Source organism: Oncorhynchus masou, chromosome 6 (genome assembly GCF_036934945.1).
Source record: "Oncorhynchus masou masou isolate Uvic2021 chromosome 6, UVic_Omas_1.1, whole genome shotgun sequence".
Classification (NCBI taxonomy): domain Eukaryota; kingdom Metazoa; phylum Chordata; class Actinopteri; order Salmoniformes; family Salmonidae; genus Oncorhynchus; species Oncorhynchus masou.
In genome coordinates, this window is record NC_088217.1 from 20,638,899 (window position 1) to 20,664,341 (window position 25,443).

The 25,443-nt window shown below is 42.0% G+C and overlaps 2 protein-coding genes and 1 long non-coding RNA gene across 3 annotated transcripts in view; 1 reads left to right on the forward strand and 2 right to left on the reverse strand.

Moving 5' to 3' along the window:
* Window positions 1–82: 82 nt before the first annotated feature.
* Window positions 83–4,639, reverse strand: LOC135541523 (caspase recruitment domain-containing protein 19-like). Its single transcript, XM_064967835.1, has 6 exons — window positions 4,461–4,639; window positions 3,430–3,569; window positions 3,066–3,222; window positions 2,080–2,145; window positions 1,888–1,953; window positions 83–1,431 (listed from the first exon to the last, which is right to left on the reverse strand). Exons 1-6 carry the CDS (start codon window positions 4,465–4,467, stop codon window positions 1,322–1,324), a joined length of 546 nt encoding a protein of 181 aa, XP_064823907.1. The 5' UTR covers window positions 4,468–4,639; the 3' UTR covers window positions 83–1,321.
* Window positions 4,178–24,263, forward strand: LOC135541524 (uncharacterized). The gene is made up of 3 exons (XR_010455975.1): window positions 4,178–4,363; window positions 21,378–21,509; window positions 23,357–24,263. It is a non-coding gene; the product is annotated as an uncharacterized LOC135541524 (long non-coding RNA).
* LOC135541522 (protein bicaudal D homolog 2-like) overlaps window positions 8,026–25,443 on the reverse strand; it is a 30,685-nt gene continuing 13,267 nt past the window's right edge. Inside the window, exons 2-8 of the mRNA XM_064967834.1 lie at window positions 21,399–21,611; window positions 19,456–19,608; window positions 18,671–19,129; window positions 16,987–17,997; window positions 16,572–16,723; window positions 14,798–15,047; window positions 8,026–8,140 (exon numbers count right to left, since the gene is read on the reverse strand). Coding sequence (XP_064823906.1) covers window positions 8,138–8,140; window positions 14,798–15,047; window positions 16,572–16,723; window positions 16,987–17,997; window positions 18,671–19,129; window positions 19,456–19,608; window positions 21,399–21,611 — 2,241 coding nt within the window. The 3' untranslated portion in view covers window positions 8,026–8,137. The remainder of the gene's footprint in view (window positions 8,141–14,797; window positions 15,048–16,571; window positions 16,724–16,986; window positions 17,998–18,670; window positions 19,130–19,455; window positions 19,609–21,398; window positions 21,612–25,443) is intronic.

Consider the following 25,443-nt stretch of genomic DNA (forward strand, 5'->3'; position numbering starts at 1 on the left):
AAGACAAAACATAAGACATGTTGGTTAGAGAAGGCTTTGAAAATTCTTAACATTTGAGAAAAGTGAGAAATAGACTCCGAGGTGAAACAACATGGTTGAGACCTGAAATGTATTAATTTGTATTGTTTTTTAGTGGGCATAATAAAAAAAGAACACTTCAAAAACAGTGACTTAGTACTATTTTCACTCAAAATATTTAAAGATGGAATCCGCAGTAGGGGAAACAGCGCTACTGTCCGCCACACCGCCATTGTTTTGTTGGCGAACCGGAGGTATGAAGCCTCACACCAAAATAAAAATGTAGAAGATATTCTGCTGTTCTAATACACATCCAATGATGTCAGAGAGTAAAAACTGTGTTTGTTGTTTACACTAACCTCTTTGTTGTGGCAAACGGACATAGCAGTTTCACCATTGAGGATTCCAGCTTTAAACATCAGGCGATAAGTCAATCACTATAACGTGATAGTTCTTGTGAACATATTGCAATCTCTCTGATATCGCTAGGTCACACATTCATTAAGCTGTGCCTAGATATACAAACATAGTGGACCTGGATTCATCTAATGTAAAGACATTATGTGGTGGACATTTAGCCCAAGCCAAACACTGGGCGCATATTATAACATTGTTATTACATTTGTTTCTCATAATCTCCCTGACAACAGAGACATTATCACAAAATAGCAATACATTTAGTGCCTGGTTGTTTTTTTCTTGAACAAATTAAAAATATCTTATAAATACACCAAATAAATGTATGTTTTCTAATGTCAATCCCCTGAGTATACTGAGCAGTACAACACATACCCTGGAAAAGGTTCCGTATTTAAAGTGAGCCTGGTCTCTGGGTATTCTGTACAAACCCCTACATGTCTACCGTGTCCACGCCACACAAATTAAGATGAATGCAGACAGAATCTCTGATGCTATTCAGTAACAGAGACTTACATTTAGTGTAATAATAGTTGCTTTCAGCAGAGAAGAGGCATGTCTATAACTAACCATTATTAGGACAATGAAAGTCCATAAAAACAGAGCTGTATGAAAAATTGTCAGTGAAAGTAAGATCCTTAAACCCAAAAGATAGATATATATATATGGTATTTACAGAGTTGTAAAAAAACAATGACTTAAGGGCTTTAAGGCCCTACTGAGACGAATTGAATAGAGCCCAACCAAGCTGTACTAACCGTAGTTGCTGTAACTAGCAGAGTTTGGTTCAGGCTGGCACGGTAGTGTGAAAAGAGTGTAGTGTAGTGTGGATGTCCGGAAGCACCGTGTGTGTTCTGATGTGCTGGTGGTGTTGGAGACACACCCACTACTTCCTGATGGGGTCTTCAGTGTACCATATGAGAACCTCTCGGGCTCGTCGACCCAATCCAAGAGCAGCCATGCCAAGAGCCCTGCTGCCCCTTGTTACTTTGGCCTCTGCAGGACAACACATGGACGGTTCAACTTTGTTTTATTCCCCAACAAATAATCATGATAGCATTGACGACTTCAACCTAATGAAAACTGAATAGGTGTAAAAGCCCAAAACCAATGAAAAAGCTTGCCCTGTCAGGTATGAGATGCAAACACTAGAGCGTTTTAAATTACATAAAAGACACTTTTTTAAATCGGTGATGTTATTGTTTTAGACATCCTTTGTGTTTTATGTTATTTTTCTCATTCTTTTCACTGCTTCTTCCTTGTTTGTTTCATTGTAAAGTGTCATCCCATTGCACTTTAAATAAAGTTTGATTTGTCATAACATGAAGATGCAATGTTATGCTTGATTTTTCTTTTTTTTTAAGTCTACAGGAGTACAGACGAGCTGTAAAAATGTATGATTTCTGGTGTTCCTACTGGTTTGTTTTCTTTGGGGAAAAAAATTGTACTCACCGCCATAGTAATGTAGTAGAGCCACCCCAACTGCAACACTGAAACAACTCAGGAAGAACATATGACCTGGAGAGGGAAGAGAGAGCAGAAGACAGTATGTGAGAAAGAGAGGTATGTACCGTAAAGGGCATATGTGTTTACAGTACATGTGTTGGTAAGTGACAGAGTGTGCACTTTCTGTGAGTATATTACCTCTGTCGTTTAGCACATATCTCTGCTGAGTGGGTGAGGCTGCAGTCGTGAACGGGTCTATAGAATCTGGGAAAGAGATTGCAAAATGTCAGCGATAATGTCATCCTCACTCAATCAAATCACATTTTATTTGTCACATGTGCCGAATACAACACGTGTAGACTTTACAGTGAAATCCAGGTCCTAATCCAGGCACTTGTCATCTCCCGTCTGGATTACTGCAACTCGCTGTTGGCTGGGCTCCCTGCCTGTGCCATTAAACCCCTACAACTCATCCAGAACGCCGCAGCCCGTCTGGTGTTCAACCTTCCCAAGTTCTCTCACGTCACCCCGCTCCTCCGCTCTCTCCACTGGCTTCCAGTTGAAGCTCGCATCCGCTACAAGACCATGGTGCTTGCCTACGGAGCTGTGAGGGGAACGGCACCGCAGTACCTCCAGGCTCTGATCAGGCCCTACACCCAAACAAGGGCACTGCGTTCATCCACCTCTGGCCTGCTCGCCTCCCTACCACTGAGGAAGTACAGTTCCCGCTCAGCCCAGTCAAAACTGTTTGCTGCTCTGGCCCCCCAATGGTGGAACAAACTCCCTCACGACGCCAGGACAGCGGAGTCAATCACCACCTTCCGGAGACACCTGAAACCCCACCTCTTCAAGGAATACCTAGGATAGGATAAAGCAATCCTTCTCACCCCCCCTTAAATGATTTAGATGCACTATTGTAAAGTGGCTGTTCCACTGATGTCAGAAGGTGAATTCACCAATTTGTAAGTCGCTCTGGATAAGAGCGTCTGCTAAATGACTTAAATGTAATGTAAATGTAAATGCTTACTTACAAGCCCTTAACCAACAATGCACAGTTAATAAAAATAAGTGTTAAGAAAGTATTTACTAAAATAAACTGGAGTAAAAAAAGGTATTTTGGTGTGAATAATAATGAGAGCAAATGTCAGATCTCCAGTGACTGATTGACAGTCGGAGAGACTAACCTCTGAGGCGGAGACGCGTGGGTAGGCTGAAGTACACCTCTTCCACATGCAGGTGAAGTGCCCGGTAGAACTCCCGGCAGGCCTCTTCACCTTTCCCCTGCAGGTGAGCCAGGAGCTCGGCCAGTCGGACGCAGGTGGGCACATCAAGGTCCCTAAACTGGATCATCAAATCATATTCAGCATTCCAGGAATTCAGAAACACATTTTCTGTGAACGCTAGCCTATTACTCAATTTTAACATTGTGTTACAGTCTGTCTGGCGCTGGTCTGACAATGAAACAAGTAGTCATTCTTGGACTCTTAGTACCAGTGGAAGTTACCACTACCCTGGGTCAAAATTATTTTACTGGGGAGCAAGACTCACTTTGGTGGCCTCCTTGTCTGTGAGGATCTGCGGGTAGATCCTGTTGAGCTGCAGGATGAGCTTATCCACTAGTTCTGTGTCCAGGCGGCGGTCTGCCCTAAGGAACCGACTGTCCTCCAGCAGCTGGTCATGGAAGCTGTCTGACAGTCACATTGGAATGAATCACAACATGAAAATTATAATAAAATGGGAAGACATGAGGATCACACAGTTCATATTTGGGCAAGGAAATGGAATGATTGACTCCCTAAATGAGGATATGGGATATACAGTATACAAACTAGGACAGTGAAATTTCAAAATATGCTACTAGAGTCAAAGTTTGAAGAGGCATTTACAGCAGAATGAAATCTAGTTACATTTTTTACATTTGGAACGTTTTGACAGAATAGGTAGGCTATGCCAGGTCGACATTGATTGTTTGGCCATGGCTTGTCCTAAAATAGCCAAGTACACGTTGTGACTCTAGGGTGAAATGTAAGTTAAATGCCTTGTGCCTCGCTGCCTGCTCTCGGGCACATGATTTTCTTCGGTAGCCTATACTTGCCTCTTAAGAAAATGTGTTGAATTCAGCTCAGTCTGTGTGTGTCTAATGCTAGTAATGTACAGTATATTTGTGTGTTATAATGTGTAAACGGGTAGGGTACAGCAACTTGTGATATCATGTTACATTAGTTCAAAGGCAGGCGCGAGGTGTAGCCTACACCAGAAACAATGTTGCTTAGAAATAGACGTATCTGCCGGGAACACTACACGTTGCAAAGGGTTGGGCTACCAAGTGTTAGCACGATAGCAAACATTACATTAGAAGTTGGAAGCGCCATGTCATTGCCATTCAAAACTCGAAAAGACAAGGAAGAAGCGGTCCACTTGTTGACAACCATGCTCTCCCGCCCAGACTGGTTACGTTACGTTCAAGCTCAATATCATGTGGGTAAGTGTAAATGATACAATTAAATTTAAAAACATATCCATAGCATAAAAAAACAGAAAATACACTAGTACTATATTATAAAAAGTCTCCGCCAAACCTCCCATTGTGGAGTCGCTTCTGTTCTTTGTTTAGGACCCTCCCCCAAGATCATCAACCCGGTGTTCACTAGTTACCACAGCCACGAAGTCATAATTATGGCTAAACCCGCGTATTTCTACAAATGATCTTCTTAAAATCTGGTTTTAAACCTAACCTTAAACACACTGCTAACATTATATCCAACCCTAACCTTAAATTAGGGCGAATTTCCCCCCCATACATTTTACGATGACCTTCATTAGCCAACTTTGTGGCTGGGGCAACTAGTGACAACCCATCAATCCAACACAACTGCAGGGAGTGGCTATAACTTCCCCGGAAATGCTCAATACCACGTATCCATGACTAAATATATCAAAGGTACACATTGAATATAAAGTAGCCTAACTTTCGGTTATTTCAGTGAGATTTAACATCCATAATGCGAGATATGTAAAAAAAGTTGTAAATGCTATGAAAATGTGTTATGATTTGATCTCGTTTGATTTACAGTAAAGGCCCAATATCACGCATTTTAGGATTAAGTTATTATGGCTATATTTGTATTAACTAATGCATGTTGGAAAACTTCCTAAATTAATACACAGGGCATTTTAGAGGGACACATTGAATGACTGAAGCATAAATATGATTAGATAGTGAAGATACTGTAGAATAGATCAATAAATACACACACACACACACATTCACATTTGTTGTTGTTGTTGTTTTGGCTCTGTACTCCAACACTGGATTTGAAAATATACAATGACTATGAGGTTAAAGTGTTTTAATTTGAGGGAATTTTCACCCATACTTTGAGGGACCAAAAGTATTAGGACAAATTCACCTTTGTGTGTATAGAATTAGTAAAAAGTTAAGTATTTTGTCCCATATTCATAACGCACAATGATTACACCAAGCTTGTGACTCTGGTGGATGCATTTGCTGTTTGTTTTGGTTGTGTTTCAGATCATTTTGTGCAGAAATGAATGGTAAATAATGTATTGTAATTTTGGAGTCACTTATATTGTAAATAAGAATATAATATGTTTCTAAACACTCCTACATGAATATGGATGCATCCATAATTACAGATAATCCTGAATAAATGGTGTATAATGATGAATGAGAAAGTTACAAAGGCATAAATATCATACCCCCTCAAAATTCTAACCTCACATTATTGTAATGGTGAGAGGTTAGCATGTCTTGGGGGTTGGATATTTATGTGTCTGTAACTTTCTCGCAATTCACTCAGGATTATCTGTGCTATGAATATGGGACCAAATACTTAACTTTTTACTATTATACACATACTGTATAAGTGAATTGTTACCCTAAAATGAGAGGACTATGTACAAAAAGTACTCTAATTTCTAAACAGTTCACTCGATATGGTTGAAAATACCCTCGAATTAAAGATGACAGTCTGCACTTTAACCTCATAGGATAACCTCATTGTATCCTTTAACATCCAAAGTGCTGGAGTACAGAGCCAAAACAACAAAACATTTGTAACTGTCCTAATACTTTTGCAGCTCACACTATATAAAATATAATCCCAACACCACATTAAGACTAAAGTGAAGTTTATTTGGCATACCTTTAGGCAGAATAAAGGTAACTATGAAACATGCACCTTGCCAGTGCAACATCATCATCATACAGGTAGGCTGTTGACTTCTATTGAGCACACATCTCACCTACCATCTCCATCCAGAGTCTCTTGAAGACGACATGAAAAAAGGCATCGATATGGTATCAATATGGCAATAATCATAATCCACATTATCGACAATGCCAACATACATGACATTGTTTAAAAATAAATACAAACAAGTGAAGTTATTTAGTACAAAGATATACAACTCAATTAGGATCAAGATTGTGAGTAAGAAGTAGTAGTAAAATGTAACAATAGCATCAGCAGACAAACAGACAGAGAATGTTTATACTGTGTTTCTATATCGATTGCGTTCAAATTGCACTTGTAAAAAAAGAGAATCCCAAATGTAACTTTTATTGCATCAACAATAAATTAAATGGCACTGCAGATGTGTTCATGACTTAACTTAGTCTGTTTGTTGAAGTCACAACAACACTTTTAGAGGATGTAAAAAGGGCTCATAAAATTGCATTAAAACAGACAATACAAAAAGTCTCCACCATATCCGCCTGAACTTTGCCATACAAAGATAGAGTATAAATAAGTATTTGCATTAGTAATCTCTCCCTCAGCCATCACCGAAAACGCTCTGAACCACTATTAACTAGCCAGCCAAAGTTAACAGCGGTGGTATCATTACTCTTAAAATAAGGTTTACTGATTAATAATAATCATAATAATAGCCCCTAAATTTGCAACTCTGCATGCTTGCAGGATCGCAGAATCACTTCACACAATTCACCACAGTTCCTATTATTTTCCTCCATCTGTTATTGACTGGGGTCATAACCTCTCACCACAATTCTCAAAGACATAGAAAACATTCAAATCTAAATGTAGCTTCTCTTTTGTGGACAGAACAAACTACTAGTCAAAATTAAATCCAGCTTCTCTTTTGTGGACAGAACAAACTACTGGTCTAAACTAAGGCCAGAAAGTACCCACTGGGCACACACTGGTTGAATGTCCTGCTGGAACATCCTGCTCTCACTGGTTAACTTTTTTTAAGCACATTATCAATATGTGACAAGATTTGAAAAAAAGAGAGAAAAAACAAATTCCAATTTAAGATGTTCATCTATGTGCTTGTAGAGAATGTCTGTTAGCTTGTGAGTCCTATTGAATATTGACCCCAGAGAAAACTGGAGCAAGTTAGTTCCTATGACTTTGCTGGTTTGCTCTCCATGGAAATGCTGTTATCAATCTGACAGTTGTATAATGACAAAAGCTCAAATATTTAAATGACTAATTAATGCTCCAATCCCCAAACATGTAACAATTCTTAAAAGCGTATGAACACCTCACACATTCACTGAGGTGTGAATTACAAGCAAAAAAAGAGCAATAAAAAGACATGAAATGTGTGCAGTCATCAGGGGAAACACAGACAGAGTAATACCAGTATAGTGGTGGACAATGTGGGATGAGTGACTGAATCACAATGGGGGGTCAAACTGTTGGTCATTCCCACAGAAATAAACCTAGATATCTCTATGGTCATTCCCATAGAAATAGACCTGGATATCTCTATGGTCATACCCACAGAAATAGACCTTGATATCTCTATGGTCATTCCCACAGAAATAAACCTAGATATCTCTATGGTCATACCCACAGAAATAAACCTAGATATCTCTATGGTCATACCCACAGAAATAGACCTAGATATTTCTATGGTCATTCCCACAGAAATAAACCTAGATATCTCTATGGTCATACCCACAGAAATAGACCTAGATATATCTATGGTCATTCCCACAGAAATAAACCTAGATATCTCTATGGTCATTCCCACAGAAATAAACCTAGATATCTCTATGGTCATTCCCACAGAAATAAACCTAGATATCTCTATGGTCATCATCCCATGAAATAAACCTAGATATTTCTCTGTAAAGGTCAAGGTCATCAAAGTCCTCACACTACAGCAGTACGTGTCTCTGACATTTGTCTCAGGCCAGGAGGGGACACTGAAGTAATCATCGGCAAGCTGACTGTCAACCTTTGAAGGACACGGCTTGATTAAATTACTGTAAAATAGAGAGATAAGAAAATTACATTAAAATCTGAGGGTTAGATAATCATCTGGCCAGTCTTCATTTGATAAATCTTGTTTGATTAAACGGTTACCTATGTTAGTGGCAGTGGGGAGTCAATGGGGTCAAGAGGATGGTTAGTCATGTACAGTGCAGGCCTGCTGGCTGCAGGAAGCAGAGGACTCAGGTATGGTATTGTATTTACATGCAGGTTAGAGGATTGATGATGATTTCAGATGACAGGTTAGAGAAGATGATGAGGAGGGTGGGTTGACAATTGGGTGATAGCGTTATAAGAGAACAGCAGGAGGTATATTATACAGTCCTCAGTAGAGTACATAGTCCTCATTAGAGTAGAGTATATAGTCCTCATTAGAGTAGAGTATATAGTCCTCAGTATAGTATACCATCTTCAGTAGAGTAGAGTATATAGTCCTTAGTAGAGTATAGTCCTCATTAGATTAGAGTATTTAGTCCTCATTAGAGTATATAGTCCTCATTAGAGTAGAGTATATAGTCTTTCATTAGAGTAGAGTATATAGTCAGTGGAGTAGAGTATATAGTCCTCAGTAGACTATACAGCCCTCAGTAGACTGTACAGTCCTCATTATAGTAGAGTATATAGTCCTCAGTAAAGTATACAGCCCTCAGTAGAGTAGAGTATATAGTCCTTAGTAGAGTATAGTCCTCATTAGATTTGAGTATATAGTCCTCATTAGAGTAGAGTATTTAGTCCTCATTAGAGTAGAGTATATAGTCCTCATTAGAGTATTTAGTCCTCAGTAGTCCTCATTAGACATATAGTCAGTCTAGAGTATACAGCTCTCAGTAGAGTAGAGTAGAGTATTTAGTCCTCAGTAGAGTATATAGTCCTCATGAGAGTAGAGAATATAGTATTTCATTAGAGTAGAGTATATAGTCCGTGGAGTAGAGTATATAGTCCTCAGTAAAGTATACAGCAGTAGAGTAGAGTATATGGTCCTTAGTTGAGTATAGTCCTCATTAAATAAGAGTCCTCATTAGAGTAGAGTATATAGTCCTCATTAGAGTATATAGTCCTCAGTTAGATTAAAGTCCTTAGTAGAGTATATAGTCCTCATTAGAGTATATAGTTCTCATTAGAGGAGTAGTCCTCAGTAGAGTATCATTCAAGTAGAGTATGGTAGAGTATAGTCCTCATTAGATTAGAGTATATAGTCCTCAATATAGTCTTTCATTAGAGTAGAGTTATAGTCAGTGGAGTAGATATTTAGTCCTCAGTAGAGTATATAGTCCCCATTATAGGAGTATATAGTCTTTCATTAGAGTAGAGTATATAGTCAGTGGAGTAGAGTTTATAGTCCTCAGTAAAGTATACAGCCCTCAGTAGAGTAGAGAGCATAGTCCTTAGTAGAGTATAGTCCTCATTAGATTAGAGTATATAGTCCTCAGTAGAGTAGAGTATATAGTCCTCATTAGAGTATATAGTCCTCAGTTGAGTAGTATATAGTCCTTAGTAGAGTATAGTCATTAGATTAGAGTATTTAGTCCTCAGGAGTATATAGTCCTCATTAGAGTATATAGTCCTCAGTAGTAGAGCATATTTCTCATTAGAGTAGAGTATATAGTCCTCATTATAGTATATAGTCCTCAGTAGAGTATATAGTTTTCATTAGAGTAGAGTATATAGTCCTCAGTAGAGTAGAGTATATAGTCCTCATGATACAGCCCTCAGAGAGTGAGTATATAGTCCTTAGTAGAGTATAGTCCTCATTAGAGTAGAGTATAGTCCTCATTAGAGTATAGTATATAGTCCTCAGTAGAGTATATAGTCCTCATTAGAGTATACAGTCCTCAGTAGAGTAGAGTATATAGTCCTCAGTAGAGTAGAGTATATAGTCCTCATTAGAGTAGAGTATATAGTCCTCATTAGAGTAGAGTATATTATCCTCAGTAGAATATACAGTCCTCAGTAGAGTATATAGTCCTCAGTAGAGTAGAGTATATAGTCCTCATTAGAGTAGAGTATATAGTCCTCATTAGAGTAGAGTATATAGTCCTCATTAGAGTAGAGTATACCTCAGTAGAGTATACAGTCCTCAGTAGAGTAGAGTATATAGTCCTCAGTAGAGTACATAGTCCTCATTAGAGTAGAGTATATAGTCCTCATTAGAGTAGAGTATATAGTCCTCAGTATAGTATACCATCTTCAGTAGTAGAGTATATAGTCCTTAGTCCTCATTAGATTAGAGTATTTAGTCCTCATTAGAGTATATAGTCCTCATTAGAGTAGAGTATATAGTCTTTCATTAGAGTAGAGTATATAGTCAGTGGAGTAGAGTATATAGTCCTCAGTAGACTATACAGCCCTCAGTAGACTGTACAGTCCTCATTATAGTAGAGTATATAGTCCTCAGTAAAGTATACAGCCCTCAGTAGAGTAGAGTATATAGTCCTTAGTAGAGTATAGTCCTCATTAGATTTGAGTATATAGTCCTCATTAGAGTAGAGTATTTAGTCCTCATTAGAGTAGAGTATATAGTCCTCATTAGAGTATTTAGTCCTCAGTAGAGTATATAGTCCTCATTAGAGTAGAGTATATAGTCAGTGGAGTAGAGTATACAGCTCTCAGTAGAGTAGAGTAGAGTATTTAGTCCTCAGTAGAGTATATAGTCCTCATGAGAGTAGAGAATATAGTATTTCATTAGAGTAGAGTATATAGTCCGTGGAGTAGAGTATATAGTCCTCAGTAAAGTATACAGCCCTCAGTAGAGTAGAGTATATGGTCCTTAGTTGAGTATAGTCCTCATTAAATAAGAGTATATAGTCCTCATTAGAGTAGAGTATATAGTCCTCATTAGAGTATATAGTCCTCAGTAGAGTAGAGTATATAGTCCTTAGTAGAGTATATAGTCCTCATTAGAGTATATAGTTCTCATTAGAGTAGAGTATATAGTCCTCAGTAGAGTATACAGTCCTCAGTAGAGTATATAGTCCTCATTCAAGTAGAGTATATAGTCCTTAGTAGAGTATAGTCCTCATTAGATAGAGTATATAGTCCTCATTACAGTAGAGTATATAGTCTTTCATTAGAGTAGAGTATATAGTATAGTAGTAGAGTATATAGTCCCTCATTAGTAGAGTATATAGTCAGTGGAGTATAAAGTATACAGCCCTCAGTAGAGTAGAGAGCATAGTCCTTAGTAGAGTATAGTCCTCATTAGATTAGAGTATATAGTCCTCAGTAGAGTAGAGTATATAGTCCTCATTAGAGTATATAGTCCTCAGTTAGTAGAGTATATAGTCCTTAGTAGAGTATAGTCCTCATTAGATTAGAGTATTTAGTCCTCATTAGTATATATAGTCCTCATTAGTATATAGTCCTCAGTAGTAGAGTAGAGTATATAGTCCTCAGTAAAATATAGTCCTCAGTAGAGTATATAGTTTTCAGCCCTCAGTAGAGTAGTAGTATATATAGTCCTCAGTAGAGTATAGTCCTCATTAGATTAGAGTATATAGTCTTTCATATAGTCCTCATTAGAGTAGAGTATATAGTCTTTCATTAGTAGAGTAGTCATATATAGTCCTCAGTAAAGTATACAGTCCTCAGTAGAGTATAGTATATAGTATAGTCCTCATTAGATAGAGTATATAGTCCTCAGTAGAGTAGTCCTCAGTATATAGTCCTCAGTAGAGTAGTCCTCAGTAGAGTATATAGTCCTCAGTAGAGTATATAGTCCTCATTAGAGTATATAGTCCTCAGTAGAGAGCATATATTCCTCAGTAGAGTATATAGTCCTCAGTATATAGTCCTCAGTAGAGTAGAGTATATAGTATAGTCCTCATTAGAGTAGAGTATATAGTCTTCAGTAGAGTAGAGTATATAGTCCTCAGTAAAGTATACAGCCCTCAGTATAGTAGAGTATATAGTCCTTAGTAGAGTATAGTCCTCATTAGAGTAGAGTATATAGTCCTCAGTAGAGTAGAGTATATAGTCCTCAGTAGAGTAGAGTATATAGTCCTCAGTAAAATATACAGCCCTCAGTAGAGTAGAGTATATAGTCCTTAGTAGAGTATAGTCCTCATTAGAGTAGAGTATAGTCCTCATTAGAGTATAGTATATAGTCCTCAGTAGAGTATATAGTCCTCATTAGAGTATACAGTCCTCAGTAGAGTAGAGTATATAGTCCTCAGTAGAGTAGAGTATATAGTCCTCATTAGAGTAGAGTATATAGTCCTCATTAGAGTAGAGTATATTATCCTCAGTAGAATATACAGTCCTCAGTAGAGTAGAGTATATAGTCCTCAGTAGATTAGAGTATATAGTCCTCAGTAGAGTAGAGTATATAGTCCTCAGTAGAGTAGAGTATATAGTCCTCATTAGAGTAGTCCTCAGTAGAGTATATAGTCCTCAGTAGAGTATACAGTCCTCAGTAGAGTAGAGTATATAGTCCTCAGTAGAGTAGTCCTCAGTATATAGTCCTCAGTAGAATAGAGTATATAGTCCTCAGTAGAGTAGAGTATATATCCTCAGTAGAGTATATTATCCTCAGTAGAGTATACAGTCCTCAGTAGAGTATATAGTCCTCAGTATAATATACAGTCCTCAGTAGAGTAGAGTATATAGTCCTCAGTAGAGTAGAGTATATAGTCCTCATTAGAGTAGAGTATATAGTCCTCATTAGAGTAGAGTATATTATCCTCAGTAGAGTATACAGTCCTCAGTAGAGTATATAGTCCTCAGTAGAATATATAGTCCTCAGTAGAGTAGAGTATATAGTCCTCAGTAGAGTAGAGTATATAGTCCTCAGTAGAGTAGAGTATATAGTCCTCAGTAGAGTAGAGTATATAGTCCTCAGTAGAGTAGAGTATACAGTCCTCAGTAGAGTATATAGTCCTCAGTAGAATATATAGTCCTCAGTAGAGTAGAATATATAGTCCTCAGTAGAGTAGAGTATATAGTCCAGAGTAGAGTAGAGTATATAGTCCTCATTAGAGTAGAGTATATTATCCTCAGTAGAGTATACAGTCCTCAGTAGAATATATAGTCCTCAGTAGAGTAGAATATATAGTCCTCAGTAGAGTAGAGTATATAGTCCTCAGTAGAGTAGAGTATATAGTCCTCATTAGAGTAGAGTATATAGTCCTCATTAGAGTAGAGTATATTATCCTCAGTAGAGTATACAGTCCTCAGTAGAGTATATAGTCCTCAGTAGAATATACAGTCCTCAGTAGAGTAGAGTATATAGTCCTCAGTAGAGTAGAGTATATAGTCCTCATTAGAGTAGAGTATATAGTCCTCATTAGAGTAGAGTATATTATCCTCAGTAGAGTATACAGTCCTCAGTAGAGTATATAGTCCTCAGTAGAATATATAGTCTCAGTAGAGTAGAGTATATAGTCCTCAGTAGAGTAGAGTATATAGTCCTCAGTAGAGTAGAGTATATAGTCCTCAGTAGAGTAGAGTATATTATCCTCAGTAGAGTATACAGTCCTCAGTAGAGTATATAGTCCTCAGTAGAATATATAGTCCTCAGTAGAGTAGAGTATATAGTCCTCAGTAGAATATACAGTCCTCAGTAGAGTAGAGTATATAGTCCTCATTAGAGTAGAGTATATAGTCCTCATTAGAGTAGAGTATATTATCCTCAGTAGAGTATACAGTCCTCAGTAGAGTATATAGTCCTCAGTAGAATATATAGTCCTCAGTAGAGTAGAGTATATAGTCCTCAGTAGAGTAGAGTATATAGTCCTCAGTAGAGTAGAGTATATAGTCCTCAGTAGAGTAGAGTATATAGTCCTCAGTAGAGTAGAGTATATAGTCCTCAGTAGAGTAGAGTATATGGAGTTTCTAATCCTCAGTAATGTTGTCCTGAAAACCCTCAATAAACATTTCACAACCAACCTACGCTGATAACCATTTCTTGGTTTCATTTATACAAAACCGGACCCATGTTTAAATGCTTATTCCTAACTTTAACTAAGCCTAATGTATCAATGCTCAATCAATGGTATTTCTCTTCAGAACAACCCTTGTTCGACAATCTCCATTACATAAAGTGCCACGAAAACAAACCACATCACACATAATCACTTTATGATATCAAAGCAAAACACTAAAGTGCCTAAACTCACAGTCCACTTTTATTTAGTAGCTACAGTACATGTAATTGCACTTCTTTAGTTATCCCTGAGTGGTTTTGGACCAGACAGAAGCAGCAGGGTAGAAGCCTCTGGCAGTGAAAGGGTCTTAAGTCTGTCTGCCTGTCTGTCTTTGTCTGCAGCCGACACTGCCGCCTGTCTGACTGACGGTTATACTCTCTTACACTTTCCTCAAAACCTCTCGTCATAAGAGCTACATAACACTGTCATAATCATGGCATAACATAGTCATACAGATTATGCCATGTACACTCCTGCTCTAAAGTCATGTAATAACGCATACATGCTACACCGTTAGCCACCATTGTCATGGTTACAGCAACATCCTTGACAGAACCATGCCGGTGAAGCTCAGCAGTGCAAAGCGTGATGAGAGGTTAGAGGTTATGATGGAGGTTATAGAGTTCAAAGGTCACAGTAGATATTGTACTCCTCTCTGCAGAGGACTATGGGGCCTCCCAGGATGCCGTGGGGCTCGGGGAGGACTCAGCAGGAGCATCTCTGACTTACGTGATGATTGGCCGAGGCCCCTTTGCCCCGCGCCGACGAGGAGGTCTTGCCCCGACTGCTCGTCGTTGCTCCTGTAACCCCGCCACGGCGCGCCTGCTCATGATCAAACTCCAGGTCCTCCAGACGCTGGGTCAGGGCCAGCTTCTGCTGGATGGCCATGCGGAGCAGGGAGTTCAGGGTCTTCTTCTCGTCCTCCGCCGCAACCAGCTGTCTCTGCATCTCGTCCAGCTGAGTTACGTACTCATCACACCTGAGAGACGGAGAGAGAGGGAGGGGGGACAGAGGGAGTGAGAGAGAAAGAAGGGGGGAAGAGAGAAAGAGGGGGCAGATGGAGAGAAGGGAGAGAGAGAGAGACAGAAAGCAAGAGATAAGAGAGAGTAGCATGAGTCCAACATTGAGTGCGGTTACATGCACACAATAATGTGATTATTTTGGATAGATTAATATAATAGTTAGAGTAAACCGTTTACATGCTCTGCAAGGAAAACGACTTGCCTAATAATCCTGTTTACATGGACACATCTGAAATCAGGCTACCTGATGGCACTCTGATAAACACAGAGGATCAGCAATACAAATAAATGTTCTCCCACAGCGAACACTAATTTCGAGAAGCATATTTGATTTTGAGTTTGGAAACTACTTCTAAGATGCATACATTCAGTTGATTTAAACACACTTTCCTCGCGCTAAAGAGGGAGGCTTGCTTGGCTGGTGCTAGCACATGCGCATCTTCACATGTCCTAATAATTCAAAAGATCAGAAAACCAGGTATTTTAATCGGCGTATGCTTACTTTTATTTTAACCTTACGCCGATTTAAGGTAAGCAGAGTACGGTGTTTACATGACTATTGCATAATCTGCCTACTGCCATAATCAGTTAAATATCAAATTATTCGTGTGCATGTACATGTACTCAATAACACAAAAGAACAATGTATAACTTTCTCCACCAGGTGGCACAAATCTTCTTTTACTGCTGCTGCCAGTCGGTGCACGTTTTCTCCATTTAGACTCACAGAGCCACATTTTCCAGATGCTGTCAGGAGGAGCCTGCCAGCGGACTCTGAGTCACTTCAGTATTACATCAGACAGTTCCCATAATGCCCTGTTTTTCCTACACACACATATGCAGACTCTGGCAGAAAAACAGCGCCTCAACTACCTAAAAGCTCACTGGTCTCTCACTTATAGCTAAAAGGGACCAATCTGTTCTGTTCTTATTCCCTTAGATTTTCTAAATAGTTCAAGAGGGAGGAGATGGATAATATGGGGGAAAAAGCCCACTATAATAGATTAATAAAAATATAATATAGGGTTTAATTAGTGTTTTAATGATTTTAACCTTAGTATAACACGAACAATTCATATTTCAACTATTTATATGTACTGAATTCCAATAAACCTTTGAAGACCTAACCCTTGTTTGGATATGATGGGTGTGGACAACATTTACACTCTTAGAAAAATGGGTTCAAAAAGGGTTATTCGGCTGTCCCCATAGGAGGACTCTTTTGGGTTCCATGTAGAACCCTGTGTAAAGGGTTCTACACAAAACTCTAAAAAGTGGTACCTAGAACCAAAAAGGGTTATTTAAAGGATTCTCTTATGGGGACAGCCGAATAACCCTTTTAGGTTCCAGATGGCACCTTTTTTTCTAAGAGTGTATAGATTAATAAGGTGCCAAAGGTGCCTTATTTCTTGGTGTATAAAAAGCAGACTGAATAGAGGCCTACTGATAACTGCTCTTAGCGTGTATCGACTAAGCCTTGCCTTGTTGCGAACATGGCCCGTAGTGAGGAGAAGGTGGCAGCGTCTTCTTTCAGAGCCTTCAGCTCGTTGCGGAGCTTCAACATGGTATCCCTCACCATGGTCTTCTCGTTGTCGTATTTACTCTTCAGGTTGGCCAGCGCCACCTCAGCCGTCTACAGAGTAGAATAGAGCAGAGTAGAATAGAATAAATACATTATTGTCAAGTTTATTATAATGGAGGGCTGGGGTCACAGGTTACTGGGTTATCTTGACCTTGACCTAATTTTAACTCTGTCTGAACTCCTACACACAAAGTAAATACTCTCAACTACAGTGAATTTCATACAGTATCACCTTCACTTTTAAACAGTATCAACTGCTCATGCACACACCGACACACACTCAAGCATGCATACACTCACAAACTCCTGCTCACATGTTTGTTGGCTTTGAGCACGGTCCTCAGGGTGGCGATCTGCTCCCTCTTGGTGCTGAGGAGGGACTTGAGTTTGAGGATCTCCCCCATGCAGGCCTCGCTGTCCTTATCAGCCACGGTGCTCAGCTCCATGGTGGCCATCCTCTGGCGGGACAGCTCTGTGGTGCGGTCCACCGCCTGCTGCAGGTGACGGATCTGGTCCCTGATGATGGCCACCAGGTTATAGATGTTCATAGGCTCTGGGCGGGATTCTGGGGCTGGGGCGGCTGGGTCATTGGCTTCAGGTTTACTGGGGTCAGTATCAGGGACCAGCCCGTTGGAGAGCAGAACGTGGGACAGACGTCGTCCTTTCCCCTCCCGGCCGCCCCCGCCACCTACGCTGGCCTTGCCCTCCTTGTAGTAGTCAAGCATGACCCGGTTGGGCGTCTCGTTGTTGCACATGCACACGTGGTTGTAGAGGTTGGCCAGCTCCTCACTGAACACCACCAGTTCGTCCTGCGCCACGTTCAGACTTCCCTGCGACTCGCCTGCCGACTCGCTCACCCGCCGCAGGTCCTTCTCCAGGCGCTCCATCTCCTCGTGCTCCACCCGGCTGCTCTTCTCCAGGGAAGCTAGCTTCTCGCTCAGCCCTGCCACGTTGCTCTCCAGGTGGGCTCGCTCCTCCTCGTACTGGCTCCGGCATGACTGGTACTCTGCTTTAAGAGTCTTAAGCTCCTGTCTGAGCTCCCCGGCCTCGGACACAGCCACTGTGTACTTACACTGCAGGATCTCAGGCCCGTTGATGTCCAGCTCGTAGTAGTCCCCGTCACCATCGTCACGGCTGTCACGCTCCTTCTCGCTGTCCATGGCTGAGTGGCGCTCCTTGCTGGCCTGGAGTTTCCTCATGGCGCTGAGGTTCTCGGTGAGACGTCCTACTATCTCCTGCTGCTCAGACAGAGTCCCGTGGGCCACCTCTAGCTGCTTCTGGGCCTCCTGCAGGGAGGAAAGTAGTGCTACCTTCTCCCGCTCAACCTGACCAACACAGACATTGGACACAGTCACACAACAGCAATGAGAAATGTCTGCATCACAGTCCTATTTCAGCTTGGAGTTTATTAGTATGGATTGAGAAATTATTAGGCAATTACTATGTATTTACCATTTTACTATACAATTTCTATGTAAATACCAGGTAAATAGCTGAAACTAGAATGAAGTGTAACCCAAAATGCCATACGAATTTAGGTTTTCACACTGTAGTGTGAGACACTGTCACTCAAGAATTTCACATCGTATTTATTCACCTGGATAAGAGAAGTATCCTAATCAGTCCATGTAGCCCATCAAGTCCCACATAGGGTTCCATTGATGTGTCTTTGACTCTGCCGCTCAGGTCAGTATAAGTAATCAATGTCCCTAAATGGATGGCCACTGTGCTCCTCAAAGCTTAATGGACTTTCCAACCATAAGGCAAAGGACTGTTTACAGCTGGAGGGATGTAAAGCCTATCTATTTTCCATGCAACACACACAAAGCTTGATAAGCTCGATAACGCTAAGAATTACTTTATTTCTTTACCAGGGAAGTTGACACCTTGACAGTTGACTGTGAATAAAGCAAACAGGCTAACCATTTTTAAAGTCCTTGCCTGCTGCTACTATGTGGTCATCTGAAATGTGTCATCTGTAAACAGAGTTATCCATACCTGCATGAGCTGCTGCTTAAGTTTCTGGATCTCTGAGATGTTGAGTTCACTCAGCAGGTCATCCACTAGGCTGGGGGCGGGCCGGAGCTTGGCTCTGTTATCCTCGTTGCAGTCAGCAGCCATCTTAGCCAGGCCGTTCTCATAGCCATGGAACGAGTCATCATTGTTGGGTTCGTTGGTGGCAGCAGTGGGATCCTCGCTGAACTTGAAGCCGTCCAGGGAGATGTTCAGGGGGCTGTGGTGGTACGGTAACAGGTTGTCCCCAATGGTCATGTAGTGGGACAGTTCTTTACGCAGGGCGGCCTTCTGCTCGCGCTCAGTCTTAATGGTCTCCAGAGCCTCGGTCAGCTGGCGCTCGGCGATCTCCCGCAGGCGCATGGCCTCCTCCAACTGGCTGTGGAGGCACTGGGAGTCCTCCTCCAGACGACAGATCTCATGCTTCAGACCCTCAAACTCCACCTAAGAGAGACCACAGCACATCAGAGGAATCACTAAGTAAATACAGAGAATCCCTTCCATTCCTCATTACAAAAGCATTGTTTTGTCTTATCCCCACCAGTTGGTTCTTGTATCAACGGCCTAATTCGTTGGTCCTGTCACTTTACCACCCAAAGTGTATTGGCCACTCTACAACCTTTACCTCTACCCATTACCCATAAAAGCCCTCATCCTGCCCTCATCTCCATACCCAACAGTGCCCATTTATTTTCCTGCCTCAGTGGAAGCCTCCTCCCTCCCCCTTCCCATTTCCTGCCCCAGTCCTGGTCCCTTGCCCTTCCTCTCACCTGGCTCTGTCGGAGCAGGGACACCTGTTTCTGCAGGGAGATGTTCTCGTCCTCCAGCTCACTATAGTCCTGCAGCAGGCGTGCCTCTCGCACCTTATACTCTCTGATGTCATCACGCAGTTGGCTGCGCTGCAGCTCCACCAGTTCAGAACTCTACACAGCACAACAGAGGAAAAGAAATCAGATAGTAGGCAGCTACTTTAAGGAAGTGTGCATATTATCAAGAAAGTTTGTTCATAAGCATGTTTGTCTTGAATGGATATGGCACTTTCAACAGACGAGGGAAGAGAGGGGAAGAAAAGGGCGAGAGAAGAAGTCAAAGAGGAAAACATCATGTCAGAGAGTGCAATACAAGGACATGTGGATTTGATCCAGAATGCACCCAATGGTTGTACAGTAAGGTCAAAGCAGCATCTTATGTGGCTGTATGTCAGTGGAACTGTGTTGGGATGAGATCTTGGCACCTTGGCAACTTTAACCAGGGGGGGAACAAAATCCAGTTACGACTATTACATCATCAGTGTGACTGGTGCCAGCTGACCAATAAACCACCCTTACAGACTCCATACCAGTTTAAACCTCTCCCAGTCCCACTTAGCTCTGACTCGCTTTCTCTCTGTCCCACTATCCCATTAGCTCTGACACGCTCTCGCTCTGTCCCACTATCCCATTAGCTCTGACACGCTCTGTCCCACTATCCCATTAGCTCTGACTCGCTCTGTCCCACTATCTCTGACACGCTCTCGCTCTGTCCCACTATCCCATTAGCTCTGACACACTCTCGCTCTGTTCCACTATCCCATTAGCTCTGACACGCTCTCGCTCTGTCCCACTATCCCATTAGCTCTGACACGCTCTCGCTCTGTCCCACTATCCCATTAGCTCTGACACGTTCTCGCTCTGTCCCACTATCCCATTAGCTCTGACACGCTCTCTCTGTCCCACTATCCCATTAGCTCTGACACGCTCTCTCTGTCCCACTATCCCATTAGCTCTGACACGCTCTGTCCCACTATCCCATTAGCTCTGACACGCTCTCGCTCTGTCCCACTATCCCATTAGCTCTGACACGTTCTCGCTCTGTCCCACTATCCCATTAGCTCTGACACGCTCTCTCTGTCCCACTATCCCATTAGCTCTGACACGCTCTCTCTGTCCCACTATCCCATTAGCTCTGACACGCTCTGTCCCACTATCCCATTAGCTCTGACACGCTCTCTCTGTCCCACTATCCCATTAGCTCTGACACGCTCTCGCTCTGTCCCACTATCCCATTAGCTCTGACACGCTCTCGCTCTGTCCCACTATCCCATTAGCTCTGACACGCTCTCGCTCTGTCCCACTATCCCATTAGCTCTGACACGCTCTGTCCCACTATCCCATTAGCTCTGACTCGCTCTGTCCCACTATCCCATTAGCTCTGACACGCTCTCGCTCTGTCCCACTATCCCATTAGCTCTGACACGCTCTCGCTCTGTCCCACTATCCCATTAGCTCTGACACGCTCTGTCCCACTATCCCATTAGCTCTGACTCGCTCTGTCCCACTATCCCATTAGCTCTGACATGCTCTCGCTCTGTCCCACTTACCCATTAGCTCTGACACGCTCTGTCCCACTATCCCATTAGCTCTGACATGCTCTCGCTCTGTCCCACTATCCCATTAGCTCTGACACGCTCTGTCCCACTATCCCATTAGCTCTGACTCGCTCTGTCCCACTATCCCATTAGCTCTGACATGCTCTCGCTCTGTCCCACTATCCCATTAGGTCTGACACGCTCTCTCTGTCAAATTGTCCATGTTTTACTTCATCATTACAGACTGAGCGGTTTAGGTCCTCTTCGTCAGATTGGTGAGATACACAAGTCTTTGCAAATTGAGATTTGACCTCTCCACATTGACCATGTTTGCGTTTTGGGCAGGTCCTCCAACCTCCAGCTCACCTCTCTCATCTCCAGGACAACGGAGGCCAGGCGCTCATTCTCTGATTGGTTGCTGGTGAGGGCAGTCCTGGCCAACCGCAGCTCGTTCTGCAGCTCCAGGACCATCTGCTGGTAATGGGCCTCCTTACTGGCTGACTCCAGCATTAGTGACTCCTCCCTGCTCTCCCCATCTGCAGCCACCTTCCTATGGGTGGAGTAGGCCTGGCCGAATGCCTTGGGAGAGGAAGGGAGACACATACATTAGTAGAAGAGAGGAGAAGCATACCCAGACATGGATTAGTACCAGGATTGAACAGTGATATGAGTACAACATTGGAGGAGAAGGACTTGTGAGCATGAACAGTTGTGAGCATCATGACAGGTTGAGAGTCATAATACCATAATAGACAGTATAGTCATAATAATAAATCATACATATGATACATGTAGGATTAAGACAGACATTTAGTATGATAAACCAGATATCATTAACCAGTAAGGGTAAACAAAACAACAGTTTAAATGGCTTGAACAGATCAATGTGAGATTCCCACAGACAGTTGACCCCTGGGCTTATAAAACATTCACTCTGCATAACAGGGTCTTTGTCCCAAATGGCACCTTATTCCCTATAAAACGCACTACTTTTGATGAGGGCCCATAGGGCTCTATATAGGGAAAAGGGTGCCATTTGGGACATAGCTAGGGACACTCTGTGCCAACTGATGATGTAACAGGATTCTAGAGCAGAACAGTCCAAAAACCCAGGGTTCTTCTCCTGCCTCGCTTGTGTCCATCTAACCTTTAATTCTCTGCACCCTGTAATAAACCGGCATGTCAGTGTGGCTGACGCAATGACAAATGTTGCTCGTTGGAGCACTGAGGCATTGCTACATTCTGACAAGGCAAATGTTCCATTACTAATAGAGGCCTGGTGGGCAGATAGGCAGTGCTGGATATGGCTGTCAGTCACAAGAGAGCATCCACCAAAATGTTTCTCTCTCCCCCCTTGAAGGGAAATATTTTGGTGGGTGCTCTGTTTCGACTGACTTAGCCAGATCTCTTTCTCTCTCTCTGACACGGTGACATGTATTATTACATTTTTTTATACATCACTGCTACATCACCGTTCTGTGTTTGCATTGCATGGCATTGCATGGGCTTGCTCCTACCTATCTCTCTGATTTGGTCCTGCCGTACATACCTACACGTACGCTACGGTCACAAGACGCAGGCCTCCTAATTGTCCCTAGAATTTCTAAGCAAACAGCTGGAGGCAGGGCTTTCTCCTATAGAGCTCCATTTTTATGGAACGGTCTGCCTACCCATGTCAGAGACGCAAACTCGGTCTCAACCTTTAAGTCTTTACTGAAGACTCATCTCTTCAGTGGGTCATATGATTGAGTGTAGTCTGGCCCAGGAGTGGGAAGGTGAACGGAAAGGCTCTGGAGCAGAACCACCCTTGCTGTCTCTGCCTGGCCGGTTCCCCTCTTTCCACTGGGATTCTCTGCCTCTAACCCTATTACAGGGGCTGAGTCACTGGCTTGCTGGGGCTCTCTCATGCCGTCCCTGAGGGGGTGCGTCACCTGAGTGGGTTGATTCACTGATGTGGTCATCCTGTCTGGGTTGGCGCCCCCTTGGGTTGTGCCGTGGCGGAGATCTTTGCGGGCAATACTCAGCTTTGTCTCAGGATGGTAAGTTGGTGGTTGAAGATATCCCTCCAGTGGTGTGGGGGCTGTGCTTTGGCATAGTGGGTGGGGTTATATCCTTCCTGTTTGGCCCTGTCCGGGGGTGTCCTCGGGTGGGGCCACAGTGTCTCCTGACCCTCCTGTCTCAGCCTTCAGTATTTATGCTGCAGTAGTTTATGTGTCGGGGGCTAGGGTCAGTTTGTTATATCTGGAGTACTTCTCCTGTCCAATTCGGTGTCCTGTGTGAATCTAAGTGTGCGTTCTCTAATTCTCTCCTTCTCTCTTTCGGAGGACCTGAGCCCTAGGACCATGCCCCAGGACTACCTGACATGATGACTCCTTGCTGTCCCCAGTCCACCTGGCCGTGCTGCTGCTCCAGTTTCAACTGAACCGCGGCCCTAGGACCATGCCCCAGGACTACTTGACATGATGACTCCTTGCTGTCCCCAGTCCACCTGGCCGTGCTGCTGCTCCAGTTTCAACTGTTCTGCCTTATTATTATTCGACCATGCTGGTCATTTATGAACATTTGAACATCTTGGCCATGTTCTGTTATAATCTCTACCCGGCACAGCCAGAAGAGGACTGGCCACCCCACATAGCCTGGTTCCTCTCTAGGTTTCTTCCTAGGTTTTGGCTTTTCTAGGGAGTTTTTCCTAGCCACCGTGCTTCTACACCTGCATTGCTTGCTGTTTGGGGTTTTAGGCTGGGTTTCTGTACAGCACTTTGAGATATCAGCTGATGTACGAAGGGCTATATAAATAAATTTGATTTGATTTGATTTGATTTGTGTGCATATTCAATTCCCAACAAGGAGGAGCCCACTCAGAACCTGAGAGATCTGGACGGAGTCATAATTACAGAATGATTCATTAGAGCAGGGCTGTCCAAAAGACTGCTACCTGACAGCTGCTTCATTAGCTGAGCAGAATCTGTAGTGGCCAACTTGTCTAACCTACAGTACAGTACACAGCAGCAGCAGGGCTGAATGACTGGGTGGTGATTCAAGAGACTAGTTGCTGCTTTGCTTTTCTGGCAGCTGCCCATCTGGGTCATCTAATTAGCCACTGCACCCATAGTGACCCTGGGTCTAATATAGCACATATCAGTGGCTCTCTTGCCAGCGACCACACAGTACAGTACAGCACAGCACTACCTTCCCTCTCTGTCTGGCCAGCTGACGATAATGTTCACAGGACTGGAGAACATTACCAAAGCAATCCCTCCTTATCCATGGATTGTACCCAGTGGTGTAAAGTACTTTATTACAAATGTTTTTGGGGTATCGGTACTTTACTATTTATATTTTTGACAACTTTTAATATACTTTTAACTCCATACATTTTCCCTGACACCCAAAAGTACTCGTTACATTTTTAATGCTTAGGAGGAAAGGACAATGGTCCAATTCACACACTTATCAAGAGAACATACCTGGTCATCCCTACTGCCTTGGTCTGGCGGACTTACTAAATACATATGCCTTGTTTGTAAATTATGTCTGTGTTGGGTTGTGCCCCTGGCTCTCTGTAAAAAGAATTAAAATAAGGAATATTACATTATTTATACTTCTATTTTTGATACATACGTATGTATAGCTTAGTAATTACATTTACTTTAGATAGTTAAGTATATTTAAAACCAAATACTTTTAGACTTTTACTCACATTTTATTTTACTGGGGTACTTTCACTATTACTTGAGTAATTCTCTATTAAGTTATCTTTACTTTTACTCAGGTATGACAATTGGGTACTTTTCCCACCACTGATTGTACCATAATGTGGATGCAGTGCTTGCAATCAACAACAGCTATCTTCGAACTTATTGATAGATAGCATGTCATTAACACCAAAAGGTCTGCCTTCACAATCTGGAGGTGACAATGCTCGTGAGCTGAAATAGTAATTCTAGCGCAATTGTTTTAGAAAACATCTTCAAAATTTAAACAAATTATGTTAGCAAATGATAGGTTGAAAGGTGAACTGCTAAGTGAACTGAAAGGTGAACTGCTAAGCTAGTTGTACGTATTTTTCATCCTTGAACGTATAGCTAGATGCATTTAAATCAATCTATTTAGAGATTCAAATTTGCTTCCTGTTTTTGGCTGTTTTAATATGTTTTAACTATGTCATAATGTGTCATAACAGCTGAGATCACTTGCCATAACACTGTCATGACTAGGACTGTGGCGGTCACGAAATTAGATTGTCAAGCAAATAACTGTCGGTCTCACGGTAATTGACCGTTAATTAACATAACACATTTTGCATCTCCTGGCTTCCTACAAGCCACTGAGGCAGACCCTTGGAACATCTACGTTTTAAAAGTCTAATAAATCCATGTAATATAGCCTCCACCTTCACAATAAATCCATT

Coding starts and splice junctions, on each gene's coding strand:
- LOC135541523 (XM_064967835.1), bottom strand. Junction 2,146..3,065: donor CACGCGTCTCCGCCTCAGAG/GTTAGTCTCTCC, acceptor TCTCTTTCCCAG/ATTCTATAGACCCGTTCACG. Junction 1,954..2,079: donor ATATGTGCTAAACGACAGAG/GTAATATACTCA, acceptor TTCCCTCTCCAG/GTCATATGTTCTTCCTGAGT.